Source organism: Mesoplodon bidens (genome assembly GCF_964165515.1).
Source record: "Mesoplodon bidens genome assembly, chromosome: 12".
In the NCBI taxonomy this organism is placed as follows: Eukaryota; Metazoa; Chordata; class Mammalia; order Artiodactyla; family Ziphiidae; genus Mesoplodon; species Mesoplodon bidens.
In genome coordinates, this window is record NC_138168.1 from 57,913,057 (window position 1) to 57,937,453 (window position 24,397).

The following is a 24,397-nucleotide window of genomic DNA, read 5'->3' on the forward strand; positions in this document are numbered from 1 at the left end:
CCAGGTATGTTTCAGAATACAAACCTGGTGATTTTTATGTCATACTGTAGTCTTATAATGATGTTTTAAGGTGAGAATGTCACTAATAAAGACGAAATTCAAAAAGGTGTCCAAAATAATTCCTTAGAGGAATTAGCTTTCTCTCTTTGTGTTTAACACAAGTGCAAAGTTTGAGGAAACTACTGAACAAATATAAGTGATAGGATTATTAGTTACTTATATAAATATTCTCACTTCTTTTTTTTTTTAATACTTTAAAATGGTTTGAAGTGATCTTGCTTCTTCTCATTCTTTTCCTGGTCATTTTACCTTTGTTTCACTGACTTAAAGTTCTAGCAATTCATCATCATTTTCCAGAAGCACCTTGTTAGGCAGCCACCCATCAGTAACTTCACCAACCAGCTTTGGCAGATGCCTTGCGTTAATCAGTGACTCTGTGGTCAGACCTGAGCACGTGAAGAAATAACCCCTTTTTAAGTGAGTGCTCTCCTGTCGTGGCTGTGCTTCCTGGTGGAGGAGTGAGCGCCAGCGCTCTGGAGAGTCGCTTGTCGCCTGTTTCCACTGCAAGATAATTAGTCCCTGCCAATGGGTGCTGCACATAGCGTTTGGGAGTAAGTATGCAGAAACAGTGATTATTGCAACCTAAATATTTGCAGGGGCCAGATGGAAGGATGGAGGGAGGGAAGCTCAGGGGCCACTGTTAACTACCTGCTCTGGGAATCAGCTGCTCAGTAACTCGCGACCTCCAACCTAATGCTGTTATGTGGGAACGTGAGCCTGGTGTTGCTACATCTTCCCATCTTTTTCAAAAGAAATAGAATTGTGGATTATGTGTGTCAAATCTCCCCAATATTACGGTGTTAGCCACTGTTTAATTTAAGAAAAAAATATGGTGAGCAGTCTAAAAAGCACCCATCTGCTGCTGAATCCAAGCCACAGGCTGCCAACTGAAGGCCTCCAGCATTGATATTAACATAAACTTTTGGGTTTTACTTATTTTTAAAAAATATTTATTTATTTGGCTGCACCGGGTCTTAGTTGCAGCACGCGGGATCTTTGTTGCTGCATGCAGGATCTTTAGTTGAGGCATGCGGGATCTAGCTCCCTGACCAGGGATCGAAGCCAGGCCCTCTGCATTGAGAGTGCAGAGTCTTAACAACTGGGCCACCAGGGAAGTCCCAGTTTTTACTTACTTTTGAGTGATCCTTTTTGTAACTGTAACTTTTGTTTTGATAGTGATTCTCAAAAGATTCCTATTATTTTTGGTGAACTAGAACAAAGAAGCTTATTTAGTTGGTGCTTTTTAAATAATGTTTTCTTTTCATAGACACACAAAGAACCTTTAAGAATGGGCATTACATCAGGGCATTACTAACCGTTGATTTCGTCTGGAGTTGTAGAATATTGGCTCCAGAAGGGGCCTTACAAGCAAGTAAAATAACCCCTTTCTTTTTTTTTTTTTTTGGCCATGCCACATGGCATGCGGGATCTTAGTTCCCCAACCAGGGATCGAAAATGCACCCGCTGCAGTGGAAGCACAGAGTCTTAACCACTGGACTGACAGGGAAGTCCCTAAAATGACCCCTTTCATATAAGGACCTTGGGTCAGGCCATTGAGGGTGGGTTTTAAAAGATGATAGTTCTCTAGTAACAACCTCTGTGGTCAAGAGTGCTTTGCATTACTGGGTTTCTGTGGCTCTATTCAGAATGGAGGAGTCTGGGAAGGTTTTAGGCCAAAGTGCATTGAAATATATTTAATTTACAATCAATACAAGTGAACAGTGGGACTGCATACGTATATAGTTAATTACTCTCTAGGTCACATTCTTTCTCTCTTCTTCCCTCTCCTTATCTTATTTCCTATTCTCTGTGCCATAATGTACTCTGAAATATATTTTTAATGAAATAGTTATCAAGTTATTTAGTGGTTCCTGCTTATAGTTTGAAATCAAGTGGGTGATTTAGGGCTTATATCTTGCTGTGTATTGCCCCAGTTTCTTTTCTTACCGGTCAGGTGACCTTTGATAAGACAAGAGTGCCTAACTGCTTCTGGGTCATTTTGGTCAAGTTTGTTGGTTTATGTGGTAGCAGGATTTTAGAGAATCACACGGAAGGGACTTTCTGAAAGATCTGTTCGAAAGTAGAATGAACTTATACATTTAATGCTCCAGATACCTATATGAGGAGCTAGGTTTTCTTATTTTCATTTTAGAAGCTCAGGGAGATGAAGGACCTTTCTCTAAGCTTCCAGCTGATAACAAGTGGCACCAACTTGGGAGGTCAGGTCTTTAACTTAGAAATGTGTGCTTTGGGCTTCCCTGGTGGCACAGTGGTTGAGAGTCCGCCTGCCGATGCAGGGGATGCGGGTTCGTGCCCCGGTCCGGGAAGATCCCACATGCCACAGAGCGGCTGGGCCCGTGAGCCATGGCCACTGAGCCGGCGCGTCTGGAGCCAGTGCTCCGCAACGGGAGAGGCCACAACAGTGAGAGGCCTGCGTACCGCAAAAAAAAAAAAAAAAAAAAAAAAAAAAGATATGTGTGCTTTTTGTACTTTACCTCACAATTATGTTTAAAAAAAAAGAAAAGGGAAAAAAGCAACAGTAAATAAAATCCCACCGTAACTAGTAGTCTTGTCTGATAGCATAGATTATAATCATACCTAAAACCCATACACCTAATCTATGAATAGTTAGAATAATGTTTTGTTCCAAGCATCAACTCGGATTTGTCATCAGTTTTTTTTTTTTTTTTTTTTTTTTTTTTTTTATGGTACGCGGGCCTCCCACTGTTGTGGCCTCTCCCGTTGCGGAGCACAGGCTCCGGACGCGCAGGCTCAGCGGCCATGGCTCACGGGCCCAGCCGCTCCGCGGCATGTGGGATCCTCCCAGACCGGGGCACGAACCCGTATCCCCTGCATCTGCAGGCGGACTCTCAACCACTGCACCACCAGGGAAGCCCAGTCATCAGTTTTTATATCCCTCAACCCTACAGCTTTGTCAGTGATGGGCTTTTATGAAATAGTAAAACCAGGACAGAGGGACTGACCATAAAGGAAATGGTGAAGCATATTTGGTCTGGACCAAGAACTGACCTGAGGTTAATACCAGGTCCGCCCCTAACATACTGTGTGGCCTTGGACAGGCTAGTTAATCTGTGTAAGCATCTGTTTCTTCCACCTTTAAATAGGACCGATAATTACAGTGGCTACCTCCTGAGGTTATAGTGAGAAATGAGCTTGTCCATGCACTAAATGAAAGTTAGTTGTTACTGCTGCTGTTGCTTCCTTTCCTATAATTGGCAGTGCTTTCTTGCCTCTAAGGTAAGCCTGCTGCCTTCTGAGGACCTTTATCACTTACCTTCAAAGAATTTCTTCTTCGGAGATGACAACTTTATCTGCTAAATGGGGGTTTGTAGCTTGAATATGGTGTCTCCTTTGGGGTGAATCTCTAAAGGAGCCTTGAGGCTTATGAAGAAATCTGATTAAGCCTAAATTTGTAGTTAGACAGAAAACCTGAACAAAGCTTGAGTGCTGGGTTTTGTTTGATATTACCAGTTTCTGGATGGGTGGGGATTATTTTTGTGCCTGGAGGAGCGTGGATGGCAACCTTCTCCCCATCTCCACTGCCTCGCCTGGGCTCTGGCCTTGATCATCTCATGGCTGGATCACCATTGTCGCCTTCTCCACAGAGCCTTTGTTTCTAGTCGGTCCTATCTCTTCCTGACCTTCCCTACTTGGCTCCACAGCAGTCTTTCTAAACTGAAGATCTGGCCAGGCTTCTTCCCTGCTGGAGCCCTGGGTGTTGTCTAGTGGTGCTTCTCGAGCTTTGGTCATTCACTTCCTTTCCAATATCCCCATATCTGCAAACCATCTGTACAGTATACTGTTTACTTAATAGTTGTCTTCAAAGGATTTAGATCAAATTTTTTTTTTTTTTACTTAGGCTTTTCCTGAGCAGTAATATCTGTGAAATCTGAAGTATATAATATGCCAGTTGCATTTCCTCCTAATACTCTTTAAATAAATACGTAACTATGAAAATGGTTTCCTCTGTGTATCCTCTGAAGTCAGTGGAGCTGCCCCTGCTACACTTTGGTAAACAGTGGCCTCAGGATAAGGTCAAAGCATTTTATCTCATGCCCAGGACTTTCTGTGACCCAGTGACCCGGCCCTTCTGGCTTTTTTTTTTTTTTTTTTTTTTTTCCTTTCCTGCCATTCCATTAGCAAAGAGTAAAACTTGCTCTTTCATTCTACCTGTCAGGAATTCTTCCCCTGCCTGATGAGTTTCTATTCAACATGGTCATCCCAGCTCAGATGCCCACTGGCTGTGTTGTTGGAACTGTGTTAGGAATTTTTATTTCTCTCAACCTGCTCGCTCTAGGGCAGGGCCTGGATCACTCTGGGCAGGCACTGCATCTCAGCAGCTTTTCCCTGTCACAGAATCCTCTGTCAGAAGCCACCAGTGACATGACTGCATTGCCCCTCTTTCCCTCTGCCATGTCCAGTTCGACCTCCTTCCGGCATCACCCTTCCCTTAAGATGCAAGGTCTTTTTACACATGTCCCCTCCAGTAGAATGCAGCTTCTCTTCCTCCTGTAACTGGCTCTTTCTCCTCCTTCAAAACTCAGCTTTGGGGCTTCCCTGGTGGTGCAGTGGTTAAGAATCCGCCTGCCAATGCAGGGGACACGGGTTCGATCCTTGGGCCAGGAAGATCCCACATGCCACGGTGCAACTAACCCCATGCACCACAACTACTGAGCCTGTGCTCTAGAGCCCAAGAGCCACAACTACTGAGCCCGCATGCCACAACTACTGAAGCCAACGTGCCTAGAGCCTGCACACCGCAACACCGCAACAAAGAGTAGCCCCTGCTCAGCGCAACTAGAGAAAGCCGCTGCGCAGCAGCAAAGACCCAACGCAGCCCCAAAAGAAACAAAAAACAAAATTCAGCTTGCGCTTGGCCCCTGGGAAGCTGTCCCTGACCCCAGTGTGAAATGATTCTCCACTGGGCTTACCTTTGTCATCGCTCTTCTTAAAATAATAATAATAAAAAAAATTATTATATATAATATTATTATATTATGTATATAATAATAATAATAATTAGAATGGATGTTGGAGCAGAGATACAAGAGCATATGGCTGGAGCAAAGAGCACATTTGGGAGATTGGCCTAAGGAGTTTGAAATTATCCTAAAACCTACAGGGAGATGTTGGACGGATTTTACGCAGCTGGGTAAAGTGATCAGATTTGCATTCTATCAGCTCACTTCTACTTCCCTGCCACTTCCTCTTGGCTTCCTTCCAGGACCACTTCTACTGCTTCTTCCTTAAGTCCTAGCTTTTTCCAGGACCCAGTACCTGACCTGTGAGGTCCGTGCTCCCACATGTTACTGCAGTTACTGCTTCATGACCACATAGTAGCTAGCATGGTGGTATTACTGGTAATCATGTTGGCTTGGCCAGAGGCCATAGATAGTGTCCTGAGGTAACTGAGGCCAGAAGCTCAGTGACTCATGGAGACCACAGGGTGAGTCACTGAGTTTTAAAGAAGCCATCAACAGGTTTTCAGAGGTCAAGAGAAATGATAACAGATACTGTTGAGAACTCACAATAGAGTTTGAGGGAATCCGCTTCACTGAAGTAGTGAAGGAGGGAAGAAGATTTAAAAACCCTGCCTCCTTCCAGATGGTATCGGAGGCAGGTTTAAGAAAGGGCATATACTAAAAGGTTAATAAAATCAGGAATGAAAAGGAGTTGGAAAAAAAATGCATAACCCAGATGTTAACAGTACAATCTGAAGGGAAGATGAGGTATAGGAAGGAGGTTTTAGGGAGAAACAAAATCTTGAGGCTTATTGTTTAAGGAAGTGCAAGTAAGTTTGTGGATTAAGATGGAGATAAAGGGATGAAGGAGTGGGGTGGGAATAGTGGAGGGAATCCACTAAGGAGGGGGTAGTTCCTTCTTCTGAAGAGAAAGGCCATTAAGAGGGGCGCAGAGGGGAGTGCATTACTAGAACGGTACAACGGAGAGTCCTCTGTTCAGGCAGGGTGGGTGGGTAGGAGAGCAGGGGTGAGAGCTTGAGAAAGTAGAGGTCTCGAATAGCTGCTGTGCGAAGCAGTGAAGGAAGAGAGCTAGAGGGGAGTAGAGAATCCCACGAGGGAGGGTTTCTCCTGGCCAGTGTGAGGTGCCCTTGACTTGTAGTGGATCCATTAAGCTCCCATAAGCAAACTCAGCGACATGCATCATCCCAAGGGAGCAGTTAGAAAGATGCTGTTTGTTTCTGTGGCCAGGCATTTGGAAGGGCAAGTGCAGTAGAAGGATCAGAAAAGCTGTGTGCCTCCAGGGGGCGGCGGTGCGGGTGAGGTGGAAGCACTGGCCTGGGGGCGTGTGAATCCAGGAGGGGCTCATGCTGGGGAAAGAGGAGGGCTGAGGCTCAAGGTGAAAGTGGAACCGGTATAGTCAGGAGGAAGGAGTGGGCGAGGTGAACCCAGAGGCGCTAGGAGGGGAATTTTCAGAACTTTAGGCCTGTTTCCAGAGGGCAGGGTTCAGTTCTGGGAACTAACCACCAGGAAAATCCAGTTAACTTAGCCAAAAAGAGCCATTCCAAGAATTAGGTTAGATAAACTTCAATAAACTTAGTGCCACTCTAATCTAGCAGGAGAAAAGATGAAGTCACATCCTCTTCTCTTTGGTCTCCAGGGGCCTGAGAATTAAGCAATAAGATTGGCTCCAAGTGAACTTTAATTTTATCTTGTGGAACAGGCCATTTTAATTGTTCACGCCTGCTTTTCCCTCAGAGGCATCGCGTGAGGGCCCTCTCTACATGAGAGAATGAGGCGATTTTCTGCAGGAGGCTGTAGTTGAGGGAAACTGGGGTGTGCCAGTGCCCTGGATATCTGAGAGAAGAGACACGAGCACTTCCCATCAGGTTGCCCCATAGCAGAACATACTTCGGAGGTTTGCCATCTCACCCGAGAGAGAGATTTATTCCAAATCTCTTCTCTTGGGACTTCTCGAGGCTGGGGTGACTTCGCTGGCTGCAGAGATAAAGCCCACCACCTGAGAGAGGTGGGAGGTCGTCCAGGGCTCCTGCCCTGCCTGTCGCAGCCAGTGGAGAACCATTCCCAGGAGCATGGCTGAGGTGAGGCGGCCGCCCCGCACTGTTCCCCGAGCATGGAGCACAGTGCTGGCAGCGATGTGCACCTGTGCGTGCAAGGTGGGGGAGCGGGAATGGGGAGTGGGCCGCATGTGACCTAAAGGGCCACTCAGGGCATCTCATGCTTACTTAAGCTTCGCTAATAAAACCCAAAGCCAAGGAAGTAGTTGACCTATAGTATGAGACCTCTGTCTGTGGACAGGTACAAAAATGTACCATCCCCCTTAGGGTTCAGCATTCACAAAAGAAGAGGCAGTCAGCTTAGACTGGCTGGAACATTTCCAGAGATGGGGTGTTTGGGCACATTAATCTTCTGAGCCTCAGTTTCCTTATCTTTAAACTGGGCATAGTAACACTTGCCTCTTAGAGCTGTTGTGCAGTGTGAGGTCCTCAAGGCAGGGAATCACGTCTTTTCTTTTCAGGTAGCTGACATATTTCATCAGCATTGCTTAAAACAGAAGGTTGCTTCTCTGTTTAACATTAAAATTGTTATGACTTTGACCCTCTTTTCTGTGGTATTTTGAGAATGCCTCATCCCTGCTTTGTAGATATTTCCTTTTGTGGTAAGTTCAACAAGCCCAGTGCTGGCCCTGGCTGCTCTTGACCTTGCTGCAAAATAGGCCACTCACTCTGGCAACAGACGATCCCAGAGGCTTGATTCACCACTCACTGGAAATCCAGCAGTCCCAAGAGAAGAGATTTGGAATAAACCTCTCTTACTTGGTCATCCCAGATTCTTGCCCCGGGTTGACATATTTCTTCTAGAGAGAAAGGCACAGGGCAGGCAAGAATACTTTGTGCCCAAACTCACCTCCCCCCCAGCCCCTCACTTGTTACAGCTCCTGGGAACTCACACATATGTGTATGACATATGTAGCCATCTCCTTCCATAGTATGCCCACTGTTTTCCCAGCAGCACACCATGCCCGCATTCACCCGCTCCTAAGATAACCATGGCATTCATGTGGATCCCAGGTCATGAGTCTAGACCTGGCCATTCCCCCCACCCCCTTGAATAGTTTCTCGTCAAGAAGGATGGGGTGGAAGAAGGGGTATTATCCTTTCCTAAGGTCTTACCTCTATTAGGACCACCTTAATTCATCAGAGATGCTCTGATAATCTTGAACTTTGAAAAAGAGGTATTAGGCACACAATTCCTCCTTCTTATACAGATCTTCCCTCTCACCCACCTTCCATCCCATCCACCCGCCCAGTGGGCTGGAGGAAAAAGTTGTCTTCCTCAAGCAGGGAATGTTCAATTATAACTTCCTCCAGAATAATAAGTCCTACTCACCTTGCATCTACATAATAACAAAGATCGCTCAAATGGTTTCCCCAAGCAACTTAATGTCTTTGTCACCAAAAAGGGAAGTGACTGGCAATTGCTAAGATTGGATCTCACCTTAAAATCTTTACTGACCTGCAGTTTTCACAATTTATATTTTCTTATAGTATCTAAGAAGAAATGAAATCTTAACTTCAAATCTGTGCCTTATCCCTCATTCCCTAGCAGTCTTACACAGGGGTATATGTCAGCATGAGCTTTCAGCATTTCTTGGGATGCTTTTTCAGTGTTTATGCTTGTACAGTGACTTCTCCTTTGAGAATAAAATGTTAGAGGATAAACGAGCAGTGCTTCATGGAAAGTAGGTTCAAAAAGTGATAAAAATGTGTCTTGTGTCATAACCAGGAAGTTAAGTGGGAAACAATTCAGAAATCGATGTGGGATAAGGGGAGGACTTTGTAGTGTGGTTCAAAGAACGCTGATTGCCCCCTCAGGAGATCTAGTCCTGGCTGTGAGGCTGATAGTAGACTTCGGAGCCCCCATTCTCTTAACATCTAAGGAGAGTTAGTTGGATTAAATGATATCCTATATCTCCACCAACCCTAATATTCCAGAAGGTAGTTCCTCAAGGTCAGGGTCACTGGCACATGGTGGGTACACAGGAAGTATTATTGAAGGAAGCGATGCGCTGCAGCCAGGGACAACCAGGAACACACCTGAAATTGAATGTGTTGGGTTGACTTGTTGCAACGAGGGAGAATGCACTGCATGGGACCAAGGGCCATCTCAGTAAAAGGGTGCTTGAAAGGGGTCATAGGATGTAGGTTTATGTTAGGTGATTCGAGGGATAACTTAAAGAAGTGGGGCTTTGCTCTAGATTGGAAGCTGTCAGGAAGCAAAGGTCATTCTGTGATTGAGCATATTATAAATCGTATGTAGAAGGAGGAAAAACCAGAGAGGCTAGTGCCATAATCGGTAAAGAAGCACAGTCATTTATATTAGCCAGATTAGAGAGATGTTTGGTCATTTTTGTGGTTGGACAGTGTTTGTGTTTAGATATCAGACCTCAGTGGTCTCGTTTCTGTCATGATTCATCATGGTGGTAGAGTGGCTTTGCCGGATGTTGATGCTTTGTAAAGTTGTTAATGTTCAGCGGGAGAATACCAGGGCCTAGCTGTGAGGGCCAGGCCAGTTTCTCGCAACACTGGGCCCTGGCCGGTAGCAGCAGGCTAGCTCCCACGTATCAGGGACTGCTTTCCTCTTTCTCACAAATAAGCTAGCCAACAAATATTTGGAAGCGATTTTATTTGATTTGGATAAGCATGTAATAAATGTGTCCTTTTCCAAAAGTTATTGAGTGAAGCATATTTGGTTCTCAACTATTTTCTAAAATACAGTTAAGATGGACTAACTTTTAGGTGTTAGAAAACTAAAAGAGTTATAATTATATATATATATATATATATATATATATATTTTAATGTATTTATTTATTTATTTTTGGCTGTGTTGGGTCTTTGTTGCTGCACGTGGTGGGTTTTCTCTAGTTGCGGCGAGCGGGGGCTACTCTTCGTTGCAGTGTGTGTGCTTCTCATTGCAGTGGCTTCTCGTTGCAGAGCGTGGGCTCTAGACGCGCAGGCTTCAGTAGTTGGGGTGCGTGGGCTTAGTTGCTCCGCAGCACGTGGGATCTTCCTGGACCAGGGCTCGAACCTGTGTCCTCTGCATTGGCAGGCGGATTCGTAACCACTGCGCCACCAGGGAAGCACTAGAATTATATATTTATCAAACCTTTCTGGAGTCATGATTTTTCCTAAGTTAACTTTTAATAGGAAATGTCATACTACATGTTAATAATAGTTCGGAGATTCGAAAGAGTATACATATTGCTGGTAGGAGGGCAAAAAATGATTCCGTCCCTAAAAAGGGCAACATGGTATTATATATAAAAAGCATAAGTGAATTGCTCCTTTGATAACACAGTCCCACTTCTGGGAATATGTCCTACAGCTCTACCTGTAAACATGCAAAAATGACGTACCAAGTTACTCATCACAGCATTTGTTATAAAACCACAGTCTTGGAAAAAACTCAAGTGTCCAGCTGGAGAGGATGGTTACATAAACTATGATAAATCCACACAGTAAAGTACTGTGTAGCTATGAAAGAAAGAATGAGGAAGCCATCTCTATACTGTTGTGGAAGGATATTCAGGCTATATTGTTTAGTGAAAAAAGCTAGATAGAGGATAGTACCATCTTTTGTAGAAATGAAAGACAAAGAGAATCTATATTCATATTTATTTCTATCTACAAAAATAACACTACAAGAACACACAAGGAATAATAAAGTGGTCAACTACAGGGGAAAAAGGTGGACCCAGAATGTGATGGACAGGGATATGAGTGAGATGGAAACTTCTCGTTATTTGCCTTTTGAAATCTAATTTTAATTCTCAAATTATAAAATGTACTACCTAGTCCAAAAATTTAAATAATTTATGGAAAGATATATATATATATATATATATATATATATATATATATATATATATAATGCAATATATCTTTCTTCGACCTCATTCCATTCCACAGAGATAACCATTTTGATCAGTTTCTTATATAGCTTTTCAGAGTAGTCCATTGTATTAGTCAAGGATCTCAAGAGAAACGGAACTGAGAGGATATGTGTGTGTGTATAAAATATATGAAAACTGGTAATTCTATATTATGGAAGAAAAGGCATAATTAATATAAAAAGGAAAAAACAGCTTAGAAATACATTTGATAGTGGTTAATGTTACATTATATAAAGGCTCCCACATATTGAAAAGAAAAACATTGACTCCACAATCACAAGGAGCCAATTCATGAAAGCAGCCAGGGAGAAAACATTTAAGAAGTGTTCAACCCGGGCTTCCCTGGTGGCGCAGTAGTTGAGAGTCCGCCTGCCAATGCAGGGGACGTGGGTTTGTGCCCCGGTCCGGGAGGATCCCGCATGCCGCGGAGCGGCTGGGCCCGTGAGCCATGGCCGCTGGGCCTGCGCATCCGGAGCCTGTGCTCCGCAACGGGAGAGGCCACAGCAGTGAGAGGCCCGCGTACCGCAAAAAGAAAAAAAAAATGCTTAACCCACTACCACTTGAAATGCAAAGTAAGTCGGTTAAAACTTAAAATATATATTAAATTCATTTAGAAAAAGAAGGATAAGCAGGATTGTTATGAGACTTAGATGCAAACTGCAATGCTCGTGTCAGAGTAAACTAGTCAACCTTTCAAGAGCAGTTTGGCAGGATGAATCACAAGCTATAAAATCATGCCCTTTGGCTTAAAAATCCCTTTTCTGGGAACTAATCTTGAGGAAATAATTCAAAAGGTGGCAAAAGGCATAGATCATGAGGATGTTCATCGTAATGTTGTTTGTATAATCAAAGAAATGGAAAAAACCTAAATATCCAAAAGGCATAGGAATTTGGGTAATTGTGGTTTATTACTTTCATGAAATGTAGGCATTAAAAGTCAGTACAAGGGGCTTCTCTGGTGGTGCAGTGGTTAAGAATCCGCCTGCCAATGCAGGGGACACGGGTTTGAGCCCTGGTCTGGGAAGATCCCACATGCCGTGGAGCAACTAAGCTTGTGCGCCACAACTACTGAGCCTGCACTCTAGAGCCCGCGAGCCACAACTACTGAGCCTGCGTGCCACAACTACTGAAGCCCGTACTCCTGGAGCCCATGCTCTGCAACGAAAGCCACTGCAGTAAGATGCCCACGCACCGCAAGAAGAGTAGCCCATGCTTGCTGCAACTAGAGAAAGCCTGCGCGCAGCAACGAAGACCCAACTCAGCCATAAATAAATAAATAAATAAATAAATGTTTTTAAAAGTCAGTACAAGGACTAGCAACATGGCAAATATGCATTATTTTATGTTACATATAACAATTATGTCTTAGCCCTGATAACAATGGAAAGAAAACTGTGTACATGTGCTCAAGAACAGATAGGACTATAGAAACCTAAAGACAGTTTGACCGATGGGAATATTAGAATTATAGTGACATTTCTTTTTCGTTTTAATTAATATTTGTGTTAGTTTGTTCAGTTTGCTATAACAGAATACCATAGACTGGGTGGCTTATAAAGAAGAGGTTTATTTTTGACAGTTCTAGAGGTTGGGAAGTCCAAGATCAAGGTGCTGGCAGATTCGGTGTCTTGTGAGGGCTGACTCTGGTTCATAGACGGCTGTCTTTTCACTGTGTTCTCACATGGCACAGGGGGCTAGCCAGCTCTGTGGGGTCTCTTTTAATCCCAGTCATGCCTCATAACCTAAGCACCTCTGAAAGGTCCTACATCCAAATACCATCACACTGGGGATTAGATTTCAACATGCAAATTTTAGGGGCACACAAACATTCAATCTATAGCAATTGTGTTATAATATTTTTACAATTATAACTTTTAAAAACTTAGCAATATGTTAGCATTGTCCCAAACAGTAGCCTCAAATTGAAATTACCAGTTTGTAATTAGAAAAGGCTTTAAGAATCATTTGATCCTATCTACCTTCCACTCCCCCACTGTGATGGTTGCAGGTGTAGAATCTAAGGTCAGAGTGCTTTTGACTGTTCTACATGGGCGGGGGGTGGGAGGATATTGTAGGCGCTGGGACCAAAAGCCCCACCCTCTGCTCAGGAACTAGCCACCTCTCTATTGATTAAGTCTGGAGAAATGCTTCAGATGTTAAACATGTATAAGAGAACAGAGATATTGGAAGCAAACTGCATTCCGATATCAATAAAATTGTCTGTTTCTAATGTTAAAATAACAGCTAATACTATCCCTGATATTTTCTAATTATTAAAGATATTTTATTAAAATTATGATACAATAATGCTTCAATCTACATAAGACCCATTGGAATATTGCTTATCTTTGTTCCCATCTAAAGCTTCGGATTAATTTTTTCCCTATGAATACAGATGTCCAATAAATGAAGACCCAATGAGGAAAAAACATTTGGTGTAAATATTTCATTGTGTTTTTTACGTTTATGTCCCATTTCTTGATCTTTCCCTCAGATTGAAAGACACTTTTTCAGTGTCTGTGGACTTAGCTTCCATTTATTGACTTATTTTCGAAGTTCGGAATGCATTAGCAGAGATTATCTTCAACATGGGAGATTTCCCAATTAGCAAAATGGATTTGCCAAGCAGGAAAAAGATAGCTGTACATGCCCAAGTTCCTACTGGTGCCTGCCAGGAAAGTAGATTTGGTGTTAACCCCTGTGATGAACATGTTTTTCAGGGTGGATCACTTGTACACGTTCTTTGTTCAGTGGTCTCCTGATGTCTATGGGAAAGATGCCAAAGAGCAAGGCTTTGTGGTGGTGGAAAAAGAAGAACTGAATATGATTGACAACTTCTTCAGTGAGCCGACCACCAAGAGCTGGGAGGTGAGACTCAAGAGAGGGCTAGACTGTCCCTTAAAGTCCAGTCCACAAACAAAATGTTCTTGTGTCCAAATTCCAATAACTTCTTGGCTGGCAAGAAGTCAGATTTCCTGTGCCTCTTTGAAATCACATGGGGAAAAAACCTTATTCCTCTGTTTGAAGCTAGTTATGTGAGTCAGAAAGACCTCATCTCCACCCCTACAACCCAGTAATTTCACTTCTCTTTTTTGAAATTGCTGCAGGGTCCCCATTACGTACAGGATGAAAGTCAAGCTTCTTAATTTGGCCTAAAAAACTGTTCATAATTTTTTTGAGCACTTACCACACCCTTCTCATGTTAGGGGCACGGTGGATGAGATAAGTAGAATTTAGCATCAAGGAGTATAGATAAATCATTACAATATAGTGAGATAATTACCATTGTAGGTGAAGTGCCACGTGCTATGGGAACATGTACCCAGGCACCTGAATGGAGCTAGGGAATCAGCGAAAGCGACCCAGAAGGAGTAATCTGAGCTGAGATCAGAAGTGGGAGGACAGGCAGTTGGGGTGAAAGTGGGACATAGAACACGGAACATGTTCTGGCCAGAGAGAAAAGTCTGTGTAGAGGAATGACCCAGGGGAGAAACAGAGCGTGTGGGGCATTTGATGAACTAATAAGAGTTCAGTGTAGCTGGATCATAAGAGTGCAAAGCTGAGGGAGTGGCAAGAAACGAAGCTGGAGATAATGAAATGGCAGATCACAAAGGACCTATGAACTGTTTGTCATAGGTTTGGTTTGGGTGTTTTCCTAAGGGCAGTAGGAAGGCAGCAGTTTGAGCTGTGTTCAAACAGCTTCAACCAGTAGGAGCTGTTTGGAGCCTGGAGAAATAAATACAAATACGCATTTTTTTTTTTTTTTTTTTTTGCGGTACGTGGGCCTCTCACTGCTGTGGCCCCTCCCGCCACGGAGCACAGGCTCCGGACGCGCAGGCTCAGCGGCCATGGCTCACGGGCCCAGCCGCTCCGCAGCATGTGGGATCTTCCCGGACCCGGGCACGAACCCGTGTCCCCTGTACCGGCAGGCGGACTCTCAACCACTGCGCCACGAGGGAAACCCCCAGATATGCATTTTGGAGAGCTTGCTCTTGCTGGCAGATGTTCATGGAGTCGGACAACCCTTGAGGCTTGAAGACCCATTAGGAGTCTCTTGCAGTAATCAATTTTGAGAGAGAACAGTTGCTGAAAGAGTGGCAGTGCAGATAGAGGAAATTGAGTGCTTTTGAAAGATGGTTAGAAGGAGGAAAACAGGGTTTTGTGAGTAATTAATTCCATGTGGAAAGTAAGGAAGATGTCAAGGTTGATCTTTTGGTTTTTAGAATGGGAACTGGAGGGATGGAGGTACCTGCCCTTTACTGCGATAAGGAGCATAGCAAGAGGATTAGATTTAGCAGAAAATGCTCTGTGTTCTGGTTTTCATCTAAATTTGAGGTGTCTGTGGAATGTCCAAGAGACAACTGAGAATAAAACTTAGGAAAAAGATCTGAAGACATACTTTCGGAAGTGATTAGCAAAGCTGAAGTTGTGAGTGTAGGTGAGGTCAGCCTAGGAGAGTGTGTCCATTGGCAAGGGAGCAGGGCTCAGAACAGAACCCTTCAGGATGACAGCACTCAGGGGCCAAAGATAGTGGAGCCCACAAAGGTGACTGAGAAGGTACAGCCAGGGGAGGGCATGGAAAACAAGAAAAGTCATGTCTTAGAAGCCAAGGGAAGAGAATGTTTCAAGAGGGGAGTAGTCGTCAAAAATGCCTAATGCTGTGGAGGAGTCAAAAAGTAAGAACTAAGCTATATCTTTTGGATTTAAAACCAAGGAGGTAATAGTGGGTGACTTTGACAAAAAGCAGTTTCATTAAAGTGGTAGCTTCAAAATGTAGCTACCAGTGTTCAATGAATGAATTGGGGGTGAGTAAATGGAGCTAGTAAAGGTGGGCAAACAACTCGAATTTGGTTTTGGAGAATAAAAATGAGATGGAAGGCTGGAAGAAGAGGTGAGGATGGGGAGGTTTTCCCTCTCGTGAGAGAGACTGTAACGTTTTGGATGAGGTCAGCGGGAACGGTGGAACAGAAGGTACAGAAGATAAGGGAATAGGAGAGGGAATAAGCGGGAGGCTGGATCCCCGAGACTTGGCCGGGAATGTGGGGGTAGGGATAGAATCGGTCTTAGGTCGTCGGGCAGCAGAAAAGAATAGGATGTGTGCATATAGAATGTAGACTCACTGGGGGTAAATTGTGGCATTGCTCATTTGCTTATTTCTTTGCAGCAGAAGGAGGGAGCACCTCCTAGAGGTGAAGGAGGGAAGACTTAGAGGAATACAGAGAAGGTCTGAAGTAGCAGTTACAGAGACTAGGAAAAATGTCAACTGAAGAACTGCAGTAGGATGGCTGTCTGGTATTGAAAGCCCCGGTGGGGTCTGGCACCAGGCTGCAGTGAGGGCAGGTTTTCTCCAGCAATACTCCCAGTCTGGTTTTAGATTCATCAAGTGGGCAGTCAGATCTTCCAAGGCTGGAACTCTGTCAGACTGGGATGATTAAGGGTGATGAGGCCTGCCCCTTGGGTCTAACTCCTTCTGGAATGCCAGATCCTTTCATCTGTGTGTTTGCCCTCACTCCCCCCTTTCTCATTCACTCCCTCCCAGCCCGAATGTGTACACGGACACACACAGCTTTCCATGTCAGACTCCTGTCATCCTTCAGGGTCCAGCTCATTTGTCACTTCTGTGATGCTTTCAGCCAGTTACTCCTCCTGTCCTTCCACAGCCCAATGCACATAGCTCTGTAGTGTATCGCTCAGCACTTTGTTTGCATGTTTGTCTTCCCACAGCTCATAAGCTTCTTGTTTGAAACCATTGATTAAAAATATTTCAGCCTATTAGGCTCTCCCTCCCTTGGCTCTTCATATCACCTCTGTTTTTTTCTGTCTCTGGCCAGTCTTTCTGAGTATACTTTGCTTGTCCCTTTTCTCATGGTGTTCCCTAGTTTATCCTTGGCTCTCTTTTCTTCTCGTCTATTACATCTTCCTTGGATGAGCTCATCGGCTTTCGAGGTTTCTGCTGCTGACTCCCACCTCTGTCTCCTACACACACCTTTCTTCCAGGCTGCTGTTCTAGAGCACATAGATGCCCCACAGGCATGACTGGGTCTCCACGAGGCAGAGATGGTGTGACACTGGCATTCTGGCCAAGGCGTCAAAGAATATCAATTCCCGTCCTCCTTACCTAACCATCTGTTCCCAAGAGGCCCCCACCCCCATGAGATATGCGCATAGAGGAAGCATAGCTAGGAAATGTGTATTTTCTTAGTGAGGCTATGGTCTCTTGCCCAATATGGAGGGCCAGAGAGAAGGTTTAAATTTCACTGGGGATTTAATCCTTTCCCGACTAGGCCTGAATATCTTGAACTGAAGCAGCCCTCTTTTAGGCCTATTCTGCATCTTTCCACTAATCCCAACCTTGAATCTCAGCTCTTGACAACTCCTGTGGGAGAAGAGGCCACACCTACCAGCACCAGAAGAAAAGGAGCTAAAGGGGCATGCAGAGAGAGAAAGGTCTGCTTCTGGATCTAGAGTAGAGTGGGCTTGAGTGAGCCACTCAGACTGAGCCACTGAGGAGAATGAGAGGGCAAATCCCTTTAGAAGGTGTCTTTAGACCTGTAGTGGAAGAGGAAGAAAAGAAGAAGGGATGGAGAAGGAGGAAGAAATGGGTTGGCTTGTTGCAAGCTCCTAGTGTACTTGTTAACACTTGGGACATGGAAAGAAAAGATAACTGGAGAGAGAGGTGACTGGACTGTTATCCCTCTTTTTTTTTTTTTAGATGATGTTGGGGGTAGGAGTTTATTAATTAATTTATTTATTTTTGCTGTGTTGGGTCTTCATTTCTGTGCGAGGGCTTTCTCTAGTTGTGGCAAGCGGGGGCCACTCTTCATCGCAGTGCGCGGGCCTCTCACTATCGCGGCCTCTCTTGTTGTGGAGCACAGGCTCCAGACGTGCAGGCTCAGTAGTTGTGGCTCACGGGCCTAGTTGCTCCGCGGCATGTGGGATCCTCCCAGACCAGGGCTCGAACCCGTGTCCCCTGCATTAGCAGGCAGATTCTCAACCACTGCGCCACCAGGGAAGCCCCTATCCCTATTTCTTGCCACATGGAAGAGAAATTCCAAAAGTACAATGAGGAGAAGAATGCTGTCCAAGCTCCCTCCCATGCAGGAGCAAATTCTGCTTACTAGCATTACCTTAAGGCCAGGCCACTGTGATAGCATTGCTTCGTGGTGGCATTGCATCTCCTCCGTGGGTGGGGAAGAGGAACCTTCACTCCCCTGACAGGTGTCTGATCCTCAGCATGTCCAAAACGTCTCATCTTTCCCCAAAACTTGCTTCTTCTCATGTATTCCCATCTTAATTAGTGGTGCCCCAAGCTAGAAGTCTAGATATCAACCCAGATTCTTCTCTTTCATCATCATATGTAGGCAGTCATCTCTAGTTAGAATTTGTTGATTCTGATCTTATGTAGGGTGGGGACCACTGCCCTAGTCAGCTGTCTGCACCCTTCACTTAAACTCTAGGGCACCTCCAGTCAACCCAGCCACTAGTCCATCCTCCATATCCAAGCTCTTTAAATAAGCTTTACTTCCTAAGTTTATAAAGGTAACACCTGCTTTTATTATAGGAAATTTGGGAACTACAGAAAAGCACAATGCAGAACACTTAGAAAATAATATCAAAAAAAAAAAAAAAAAAAAAAAGAAAATAATATCTAACCACACATTACTTTTGTACATTTCTTTGACTCATTTTTTTCTATTTTAGGGTGTTTTCTAGGCAGTAAGGGTGAGAGAGTATTTTTGCAAAATGGGATAATGTATAGTTTGGTATCTGGCTTTTCTCACCTGACATCTTGTGAGAACTGTATCATATTAAAGATTTTGAAGCCTCATTTTAATGGTTACATAATATTTTAGACCTTAATCAGAATTTAACAATTCCCCATTTTTAGGAATCGTGTTGGTTCAAGTTTTTCACAAGGATGAGATGATCTGTAACTCTATTCCCCTAATTTCCTGAAAGTGATATTACTTAGTATAAGGGTATTGATTTTTTTAAGGCTCCTACTTTTATATAATGACAATTTTCCAGAAATGTGAGGAATACCCTTCTTCTCATTGTGCTTCTGGCAACAGAAAGTACTATATCTATTATCCCTTTCTTAAAACTTTTGCTAATTTGAAAAGCTGATAAATGATATATTGGAATTGTTTGTGCCACATGCCTGGCAAAGCACCTGGCACTTGCCATCATATAGAAAGCACTCAGTAAATGTTAGCTGTCATGAAGTGTCAGGCACTGAAAAGAATGCTGTCTCACTGGCACAAAATCCAAGTGATTCTGCCCTAGATTGTGTCCAGGCTCTTGCATTGAGAATAAGTTCTGGCTGACCTGAGACTGGTCCCCAATTATCTCCCAGAGCCTCATTAGAACTGATCCCCGGGATGAACTATGTAGTGGCGCCCGATCTCCCAGGGGTACCGGAGACCAAGAGGCCATTTTCTTTTTCTTTTTTTTTTTGCGGTACCAGGGCCTCTCACTGTTGTGGCCTCTCCCGTTGCGGAGCACAGGCTCCGGACGCGCAGGCTCAGCGGCCATGGCTCACGGGCCCAGCCGCTCCGCGGCACGTGGGATCCTCCCGGACCGGGGCACGAACCCGTGTCCCCTGCATCGGCAGGCAGACTCTCAACCACTGCGCCACCAGGGAAGCCCCCAAGAGGCCATTTTCGATCTGTAAAACTCACAGAAAGATCCCTGAAAATTGATCCAATGGTAATCTACATTTCTTTCCAACCCCGCTGATATCTGATCTGGGCAGTAGAGGAGGACTCATCATGCTCATTAGTCATTAAGATTAATATTTTGAAAGGTTAAAAGGTAAATATTACTTTGCCAGCTCTTTAGAAAAACTGAATCTAAACTAACATTTTTCTCAGCCTCATATAAACCGGATGTTCTTTCAGTTCTTTGAAGTTTCTCATACCTAACAAACATGACGGTATTGAAGTGAAACGCCATTGTTCTAAGCGTAATGAACCTACCTCTGGTAAAGGCTCCTTTTCATCTTTCCTTTGAGATTCAAACTGATGTCAGGGAACACACATAAACTTTTAAAATGAAGGTTTCGCTTTAGGATGCAGAAAAAAAAATCTGAAAAGGCAGGGCTAGAAAAGCTAGCTCAGCCAGCTGGAGGACAATTGGGAAGAAAAGTAAAAGAGAAGAAGAAGAAAAAAAACAATGAGGTTTTGTTGTGCTGTTAGGAAACCACCGTTTCAAAGGTGAAAGTGTCTTTTTACAGCCTCACAGCTATGCCTAACAGGAAGTGTGTGTTTGCTCTAAATCCTAATTTGGGTGTGTTCCTGTAGAAATACTGAACTCTCTCCTAAGGGAAACAGAAACTTAATCATGCAGGAAACTAGATACGGCATAAACAGTTGTAGCTCAGTGTGGCTGTAAGTAACAGTGGTGTGGAGGCAGATAAGAGAAAAAACCTGCACCTCTTTAGAGAGCAAGCAGGCAGTTCCCACTACTTCACGATGAGAAGATTGCCCCTGGACATTCAGATTTTCTATTGTGCCAGACCGGACCAAGAGCCTTTTGTGAAGGTATGTTAGAGTCCTGAGGGCTAATCATGTGCCCGTGAATCCTCCAAGCTCTGCCGCTCAGATGCTTTGAAATGCTTTCTAATTAGAAAGGATCGTGCTGATATTTCAGCCAGAGCAGGTATTTTATTCACTTTGGAGAGAGAGATGGTGTGGTTTGCCCTTTCCCTTTGGAGTCAAAACTCCATACTGATTTTTTCATTCCACAGCCCCACTTTGTACCTGTGTTAAATGTAGAGTTCCCCCCAAATATGTGCTTTATTTAATACATTTAAAATGCTGGATTTGTGATTCTTCAACAGTGTTTTCTTTAAGTAAATGCCCCTTGAGAAGACAGTAAAATTTAAGGGCTAATTTCCCTGTAAATCCGGCTCAGATGACAGCATTTTGGAAACTAAGTAGTCATTGTCTGACAACCTTCACTAAATGTAATGTAAATGTTTTTTCTCTATGATGCAAAAGTCATTAATATTTGTACTCAGGAATTTTGGTTAATCAGTTACCTTCTGTCTGTATCCTTCAATTTCAAAATAATTTAGTGATTTATCCAGACTTTCAGAGAGGCAAAAGAAAAAAAGATTTTTAACCTGGTAGTTTATAAGTGTATTTATGATGAAATAATAAATGTGTGTACAACATCATGTTTCTGTTCTCAGCTTTGAAGGAAAGATTATTTTGATGGTTTCTCAACTCTCCATAAAGAATCATACCTAATTGTAATTTAGACTAAAGCTTCGTGTCTCTTTGTATTGTTGCTTTCCGTAGATGTTATCATTTGCTATTTCTGTCAGGGTTGGTTGCTATGAACAGCCTTCAGAGAAAACATTAGGATTCTTGATTAAAGGACTATCCTTATCTTCCCAATTTCCCTATTTATAGAAGACTTGCTCATAATATGATATCTGTTAGTCCCTTAACAATTCAAATTTAGATGCGGGCTAATGGAGAATAATTTAGGGCATTTCAAGGGTATAAGTCGCTTGTGGAGTTATACATAATTCTTACTTGATGACTGAGCAATAGTAAAACTGGAAAACTTGTGACTTTAATTTGTACATATTAAGTGCTATAGCTGTACTGTGTTAAATTCTCCATTTGCTCTGAAATTGACATTGTGATTAGCCATTTCCCCCAAAGTGCTGGCTCAACTTACCTCCTGCTGCTAAAACCCTACCTGTGACAGGCAATTGTGTACCTGAAGTCCTTTATAGCAGGTGAAGGAAAAGCAAAAATATCGTTTTTCTTGGTTTATTTGTCTCCTCCATTTCAGATCATCACCGTTGAGGAGGCAAAACGCAGGAAGAGCACATGTAGCTACTATGAAGATGAGGATGAGGCAGCCCTGCCGATCCTGCAGCCCCGCAGTGCGCTTCTGGAGAACATGCACATCGAGCAGGTGGGTTCTTCCTGGGGACTTAGGATGGGTGTCTTCCAAACCTTAGAACACATTTCCCACCCCTGACATTTGCTCTTCTCACTTGGGGTGAAGCGTGAGCCGAGTTTTAAAGGAAGAACACCAGCAGCCTAACCAGGGCCCTTCTCTGCTTCTGAAAGGCAGCATCCCTGCCCCCTTCTCGGGAGTGCGAGGACTTGGCCAGACACCTACATCCATTCCCCAGACCTGAACAAAAAGCCATTTCTTGTCTTCAAAACAATTTTTAAAGTGTCCTACTATAGTCCTAATGTGTTTTAAAAGGATCCAAATTTATCCTAATGATTATCACAGAGTTCCAATGGTTTCAATTTATGGAGCTCAGTAAAAGTCATATAGCAAGTACACTTTACTTGCTTTATGAAAACCACCTACCACTAGGAGTAATTTTCCTTTTTCTGTACTTTTTTTTTTGTTTACTTTCTATTTTCTGAAAATCTCTTACTTGAGTTTTTATGAAATACTATGTGCTTGTATTTGAACTTTAGTAAGGGACCTCTTGTACTTCCCTCATCAGTCAGCTTAGAAACCTGAATTTCAGAGACCTTAAAGAATCATCAGGTTCAAGTCCCTCAATTTACAAATGCCATCTGTGAAGGCCCAGGAAAGCTAAGCGATTTGACCAAGCAGTTACAGGGATGGAGTTCATGCTGATTCTAGAACTATGTCAAGCATTCTTGAGGACTTCAACATTTTATATAGCCTCCTTTGTGTGTATTTTTGAAGAGATATGCATTATTGATATTTATGGCAGCCAAGTTTGAGTTAAATATTAATGTAAGTGAAAGATACCAAGTGTAATGAGGACAGGCCACATCTGATCACTAGCATAAAACACCCGTGTCTTCTTGTTCTCACTTTGGTGGGAATTTACAGCTGTCAGTAGCAGCTCGGAGCCTTTGAAGGTTTAGAAAGAACAATTCGAGAAACATGAACTGCTTGGTGAAAGTCAGGATGAAGTGTAAACAAGAGAGCATGTGTCTATTTCATACCTCTTTATCAAGCTAGGTGCTATATCTATATAGTGGCATAGTGACCCTTCAGGATCATCCGTGAGAGGGAATGCACGCTCTGGGGAGCATCTCTGCCAAGGGATGATTTTCCCTTCTTGGTTTATAGTGGCAAATATTTGCTAGAGTATAGGGGAGCAATATGCAAGTAGTGTAATTATTGAGTTTGAGCCACAGGCATCTGTTTTGTGCTACAAGTTCATGAGTGATTTGTAGGCAAACTGTGTATTTACATCTTCATCTTTGGATTCACAGCTGGCCCGACGCCTTCCAGCAAGGGTACAGGGCTATCCATGGAGACTCGTATACAGCACATTAGAGCATGGGACCAGCTTGAAAACTCTCTACCGGAAGTCAGCATCACTAGACAGTCCTGTCCTATTGGTCATCAAAGATATGGATAATCAGGTGAGGCTTGTTCCTCTTATAGAAGAACATTTTTTTAATGAAGCTTTTCAAACCTACACAACAGTAGAGAGACTAATACAATGACCTCTCATCACTCAGATTCTACAGTTAGCAGGACTTTGCCACATACACTTCATTCTTTCCTTTGTTGGCCTTTCTTCCCTGAAGTATTTTGAAGTAAATCCCAATTATTATGTCATTTCACCTCTACATACTTCAGAATGCATCTCTAAAAAAGAAAATGGAGCATATCTCCAAATACAGTCACATTCTAAGGAATTTTTTTCCTGTACTCATCATGGAGTAGGAAGCTATAATGATATCCTGTAATCTAAAACTGGAGAAGCTGGAAGAAAAGTCGAGTCTAGATTTGGAGAGAGTTGCAGAAAGAAGTTCCAGTGCCATACCAGAACTTCTTCCAGGTAGCTGAAGTGTAGTATCCACCAACCTTGCCTGCATAGTTGCTGAGATGGAGAGCCAGTTAAGGCCATGGTATGTTGTACCTGAAGGGCCCAGTTGTTATGAAACAGGAGAAAATGCTCTGGACCATTGCTTAGTGCACTTTCACCCACGTTGCTGTCGGTCTAGGAGGCACTGGTGAAATCTAGATATTACCCCCATCTCCCCTAAGCTAATAATTCTTCCCTCGGTCAGCCTGGAGTATGAGTGGAATCTGTCCAGGTTTCTTTCATGTACCATCCAGGCAGACTTCTGCTTCACAAAAGGAAAGCATCTTTCAAGTCTGCTCTTTATTCATTTCAACTTGGTCTGTATTATAGCAAGAAGAAATTTCTTTACACTTTTTGTAGGTGTCATTATTTTCTCTTCCTGGCATTTGGAAGCAGGGTTTACTTGACAACCAGTTATTTATTCATCCATTCAGAAAATGTATAATGACTGTCTGTTAGATGTGGGGCATTTGGGACCTTACTGAGAAGCCATATAATTGGGATCATTTTAGGGGAAATAGATTTTTGCTGTCATAATTTGTC

At 43.4% G+C, this 24,397-nt stretch overlaps 1 protein-coding gene across 5 annotated transcripts in view; it reads left to right on the forward strand.

Annotated features, from left to right (window-relative positions):
- Nucleotides 1–24,397, forward strand: part of NCOA7 (nuclear receptor coactivator 7) — a 144,611-nt gene that overhangs the window by 113,364 nt on the left and 6,850 nt on the right. For 4 of the 5 annotated variants that reach the window (XM_081250537.1, XM_081250538.1, XM_081250536.1 and 1 more), the window contains exons 11-13: nt 13,737–13,884; nt 21,826–21,951; nt 23,253–23,405. In XM_081250537.1, coding sequence (XP_081106663.1) covers nt 13,737–13,884; nt 21,826–21,951; nt 23,253–23,405 — 427 coding nt within the window. Of the gene's footprint in view, nt 1–13,736; nt 13,885–20,004; nt 20,559–21,825; nt 21,952–23,252; nt 23,406–24,397 lie in introns of those variants that run through there. The other variant, XM_081250540.1, reaches the window with a different exon arrangement.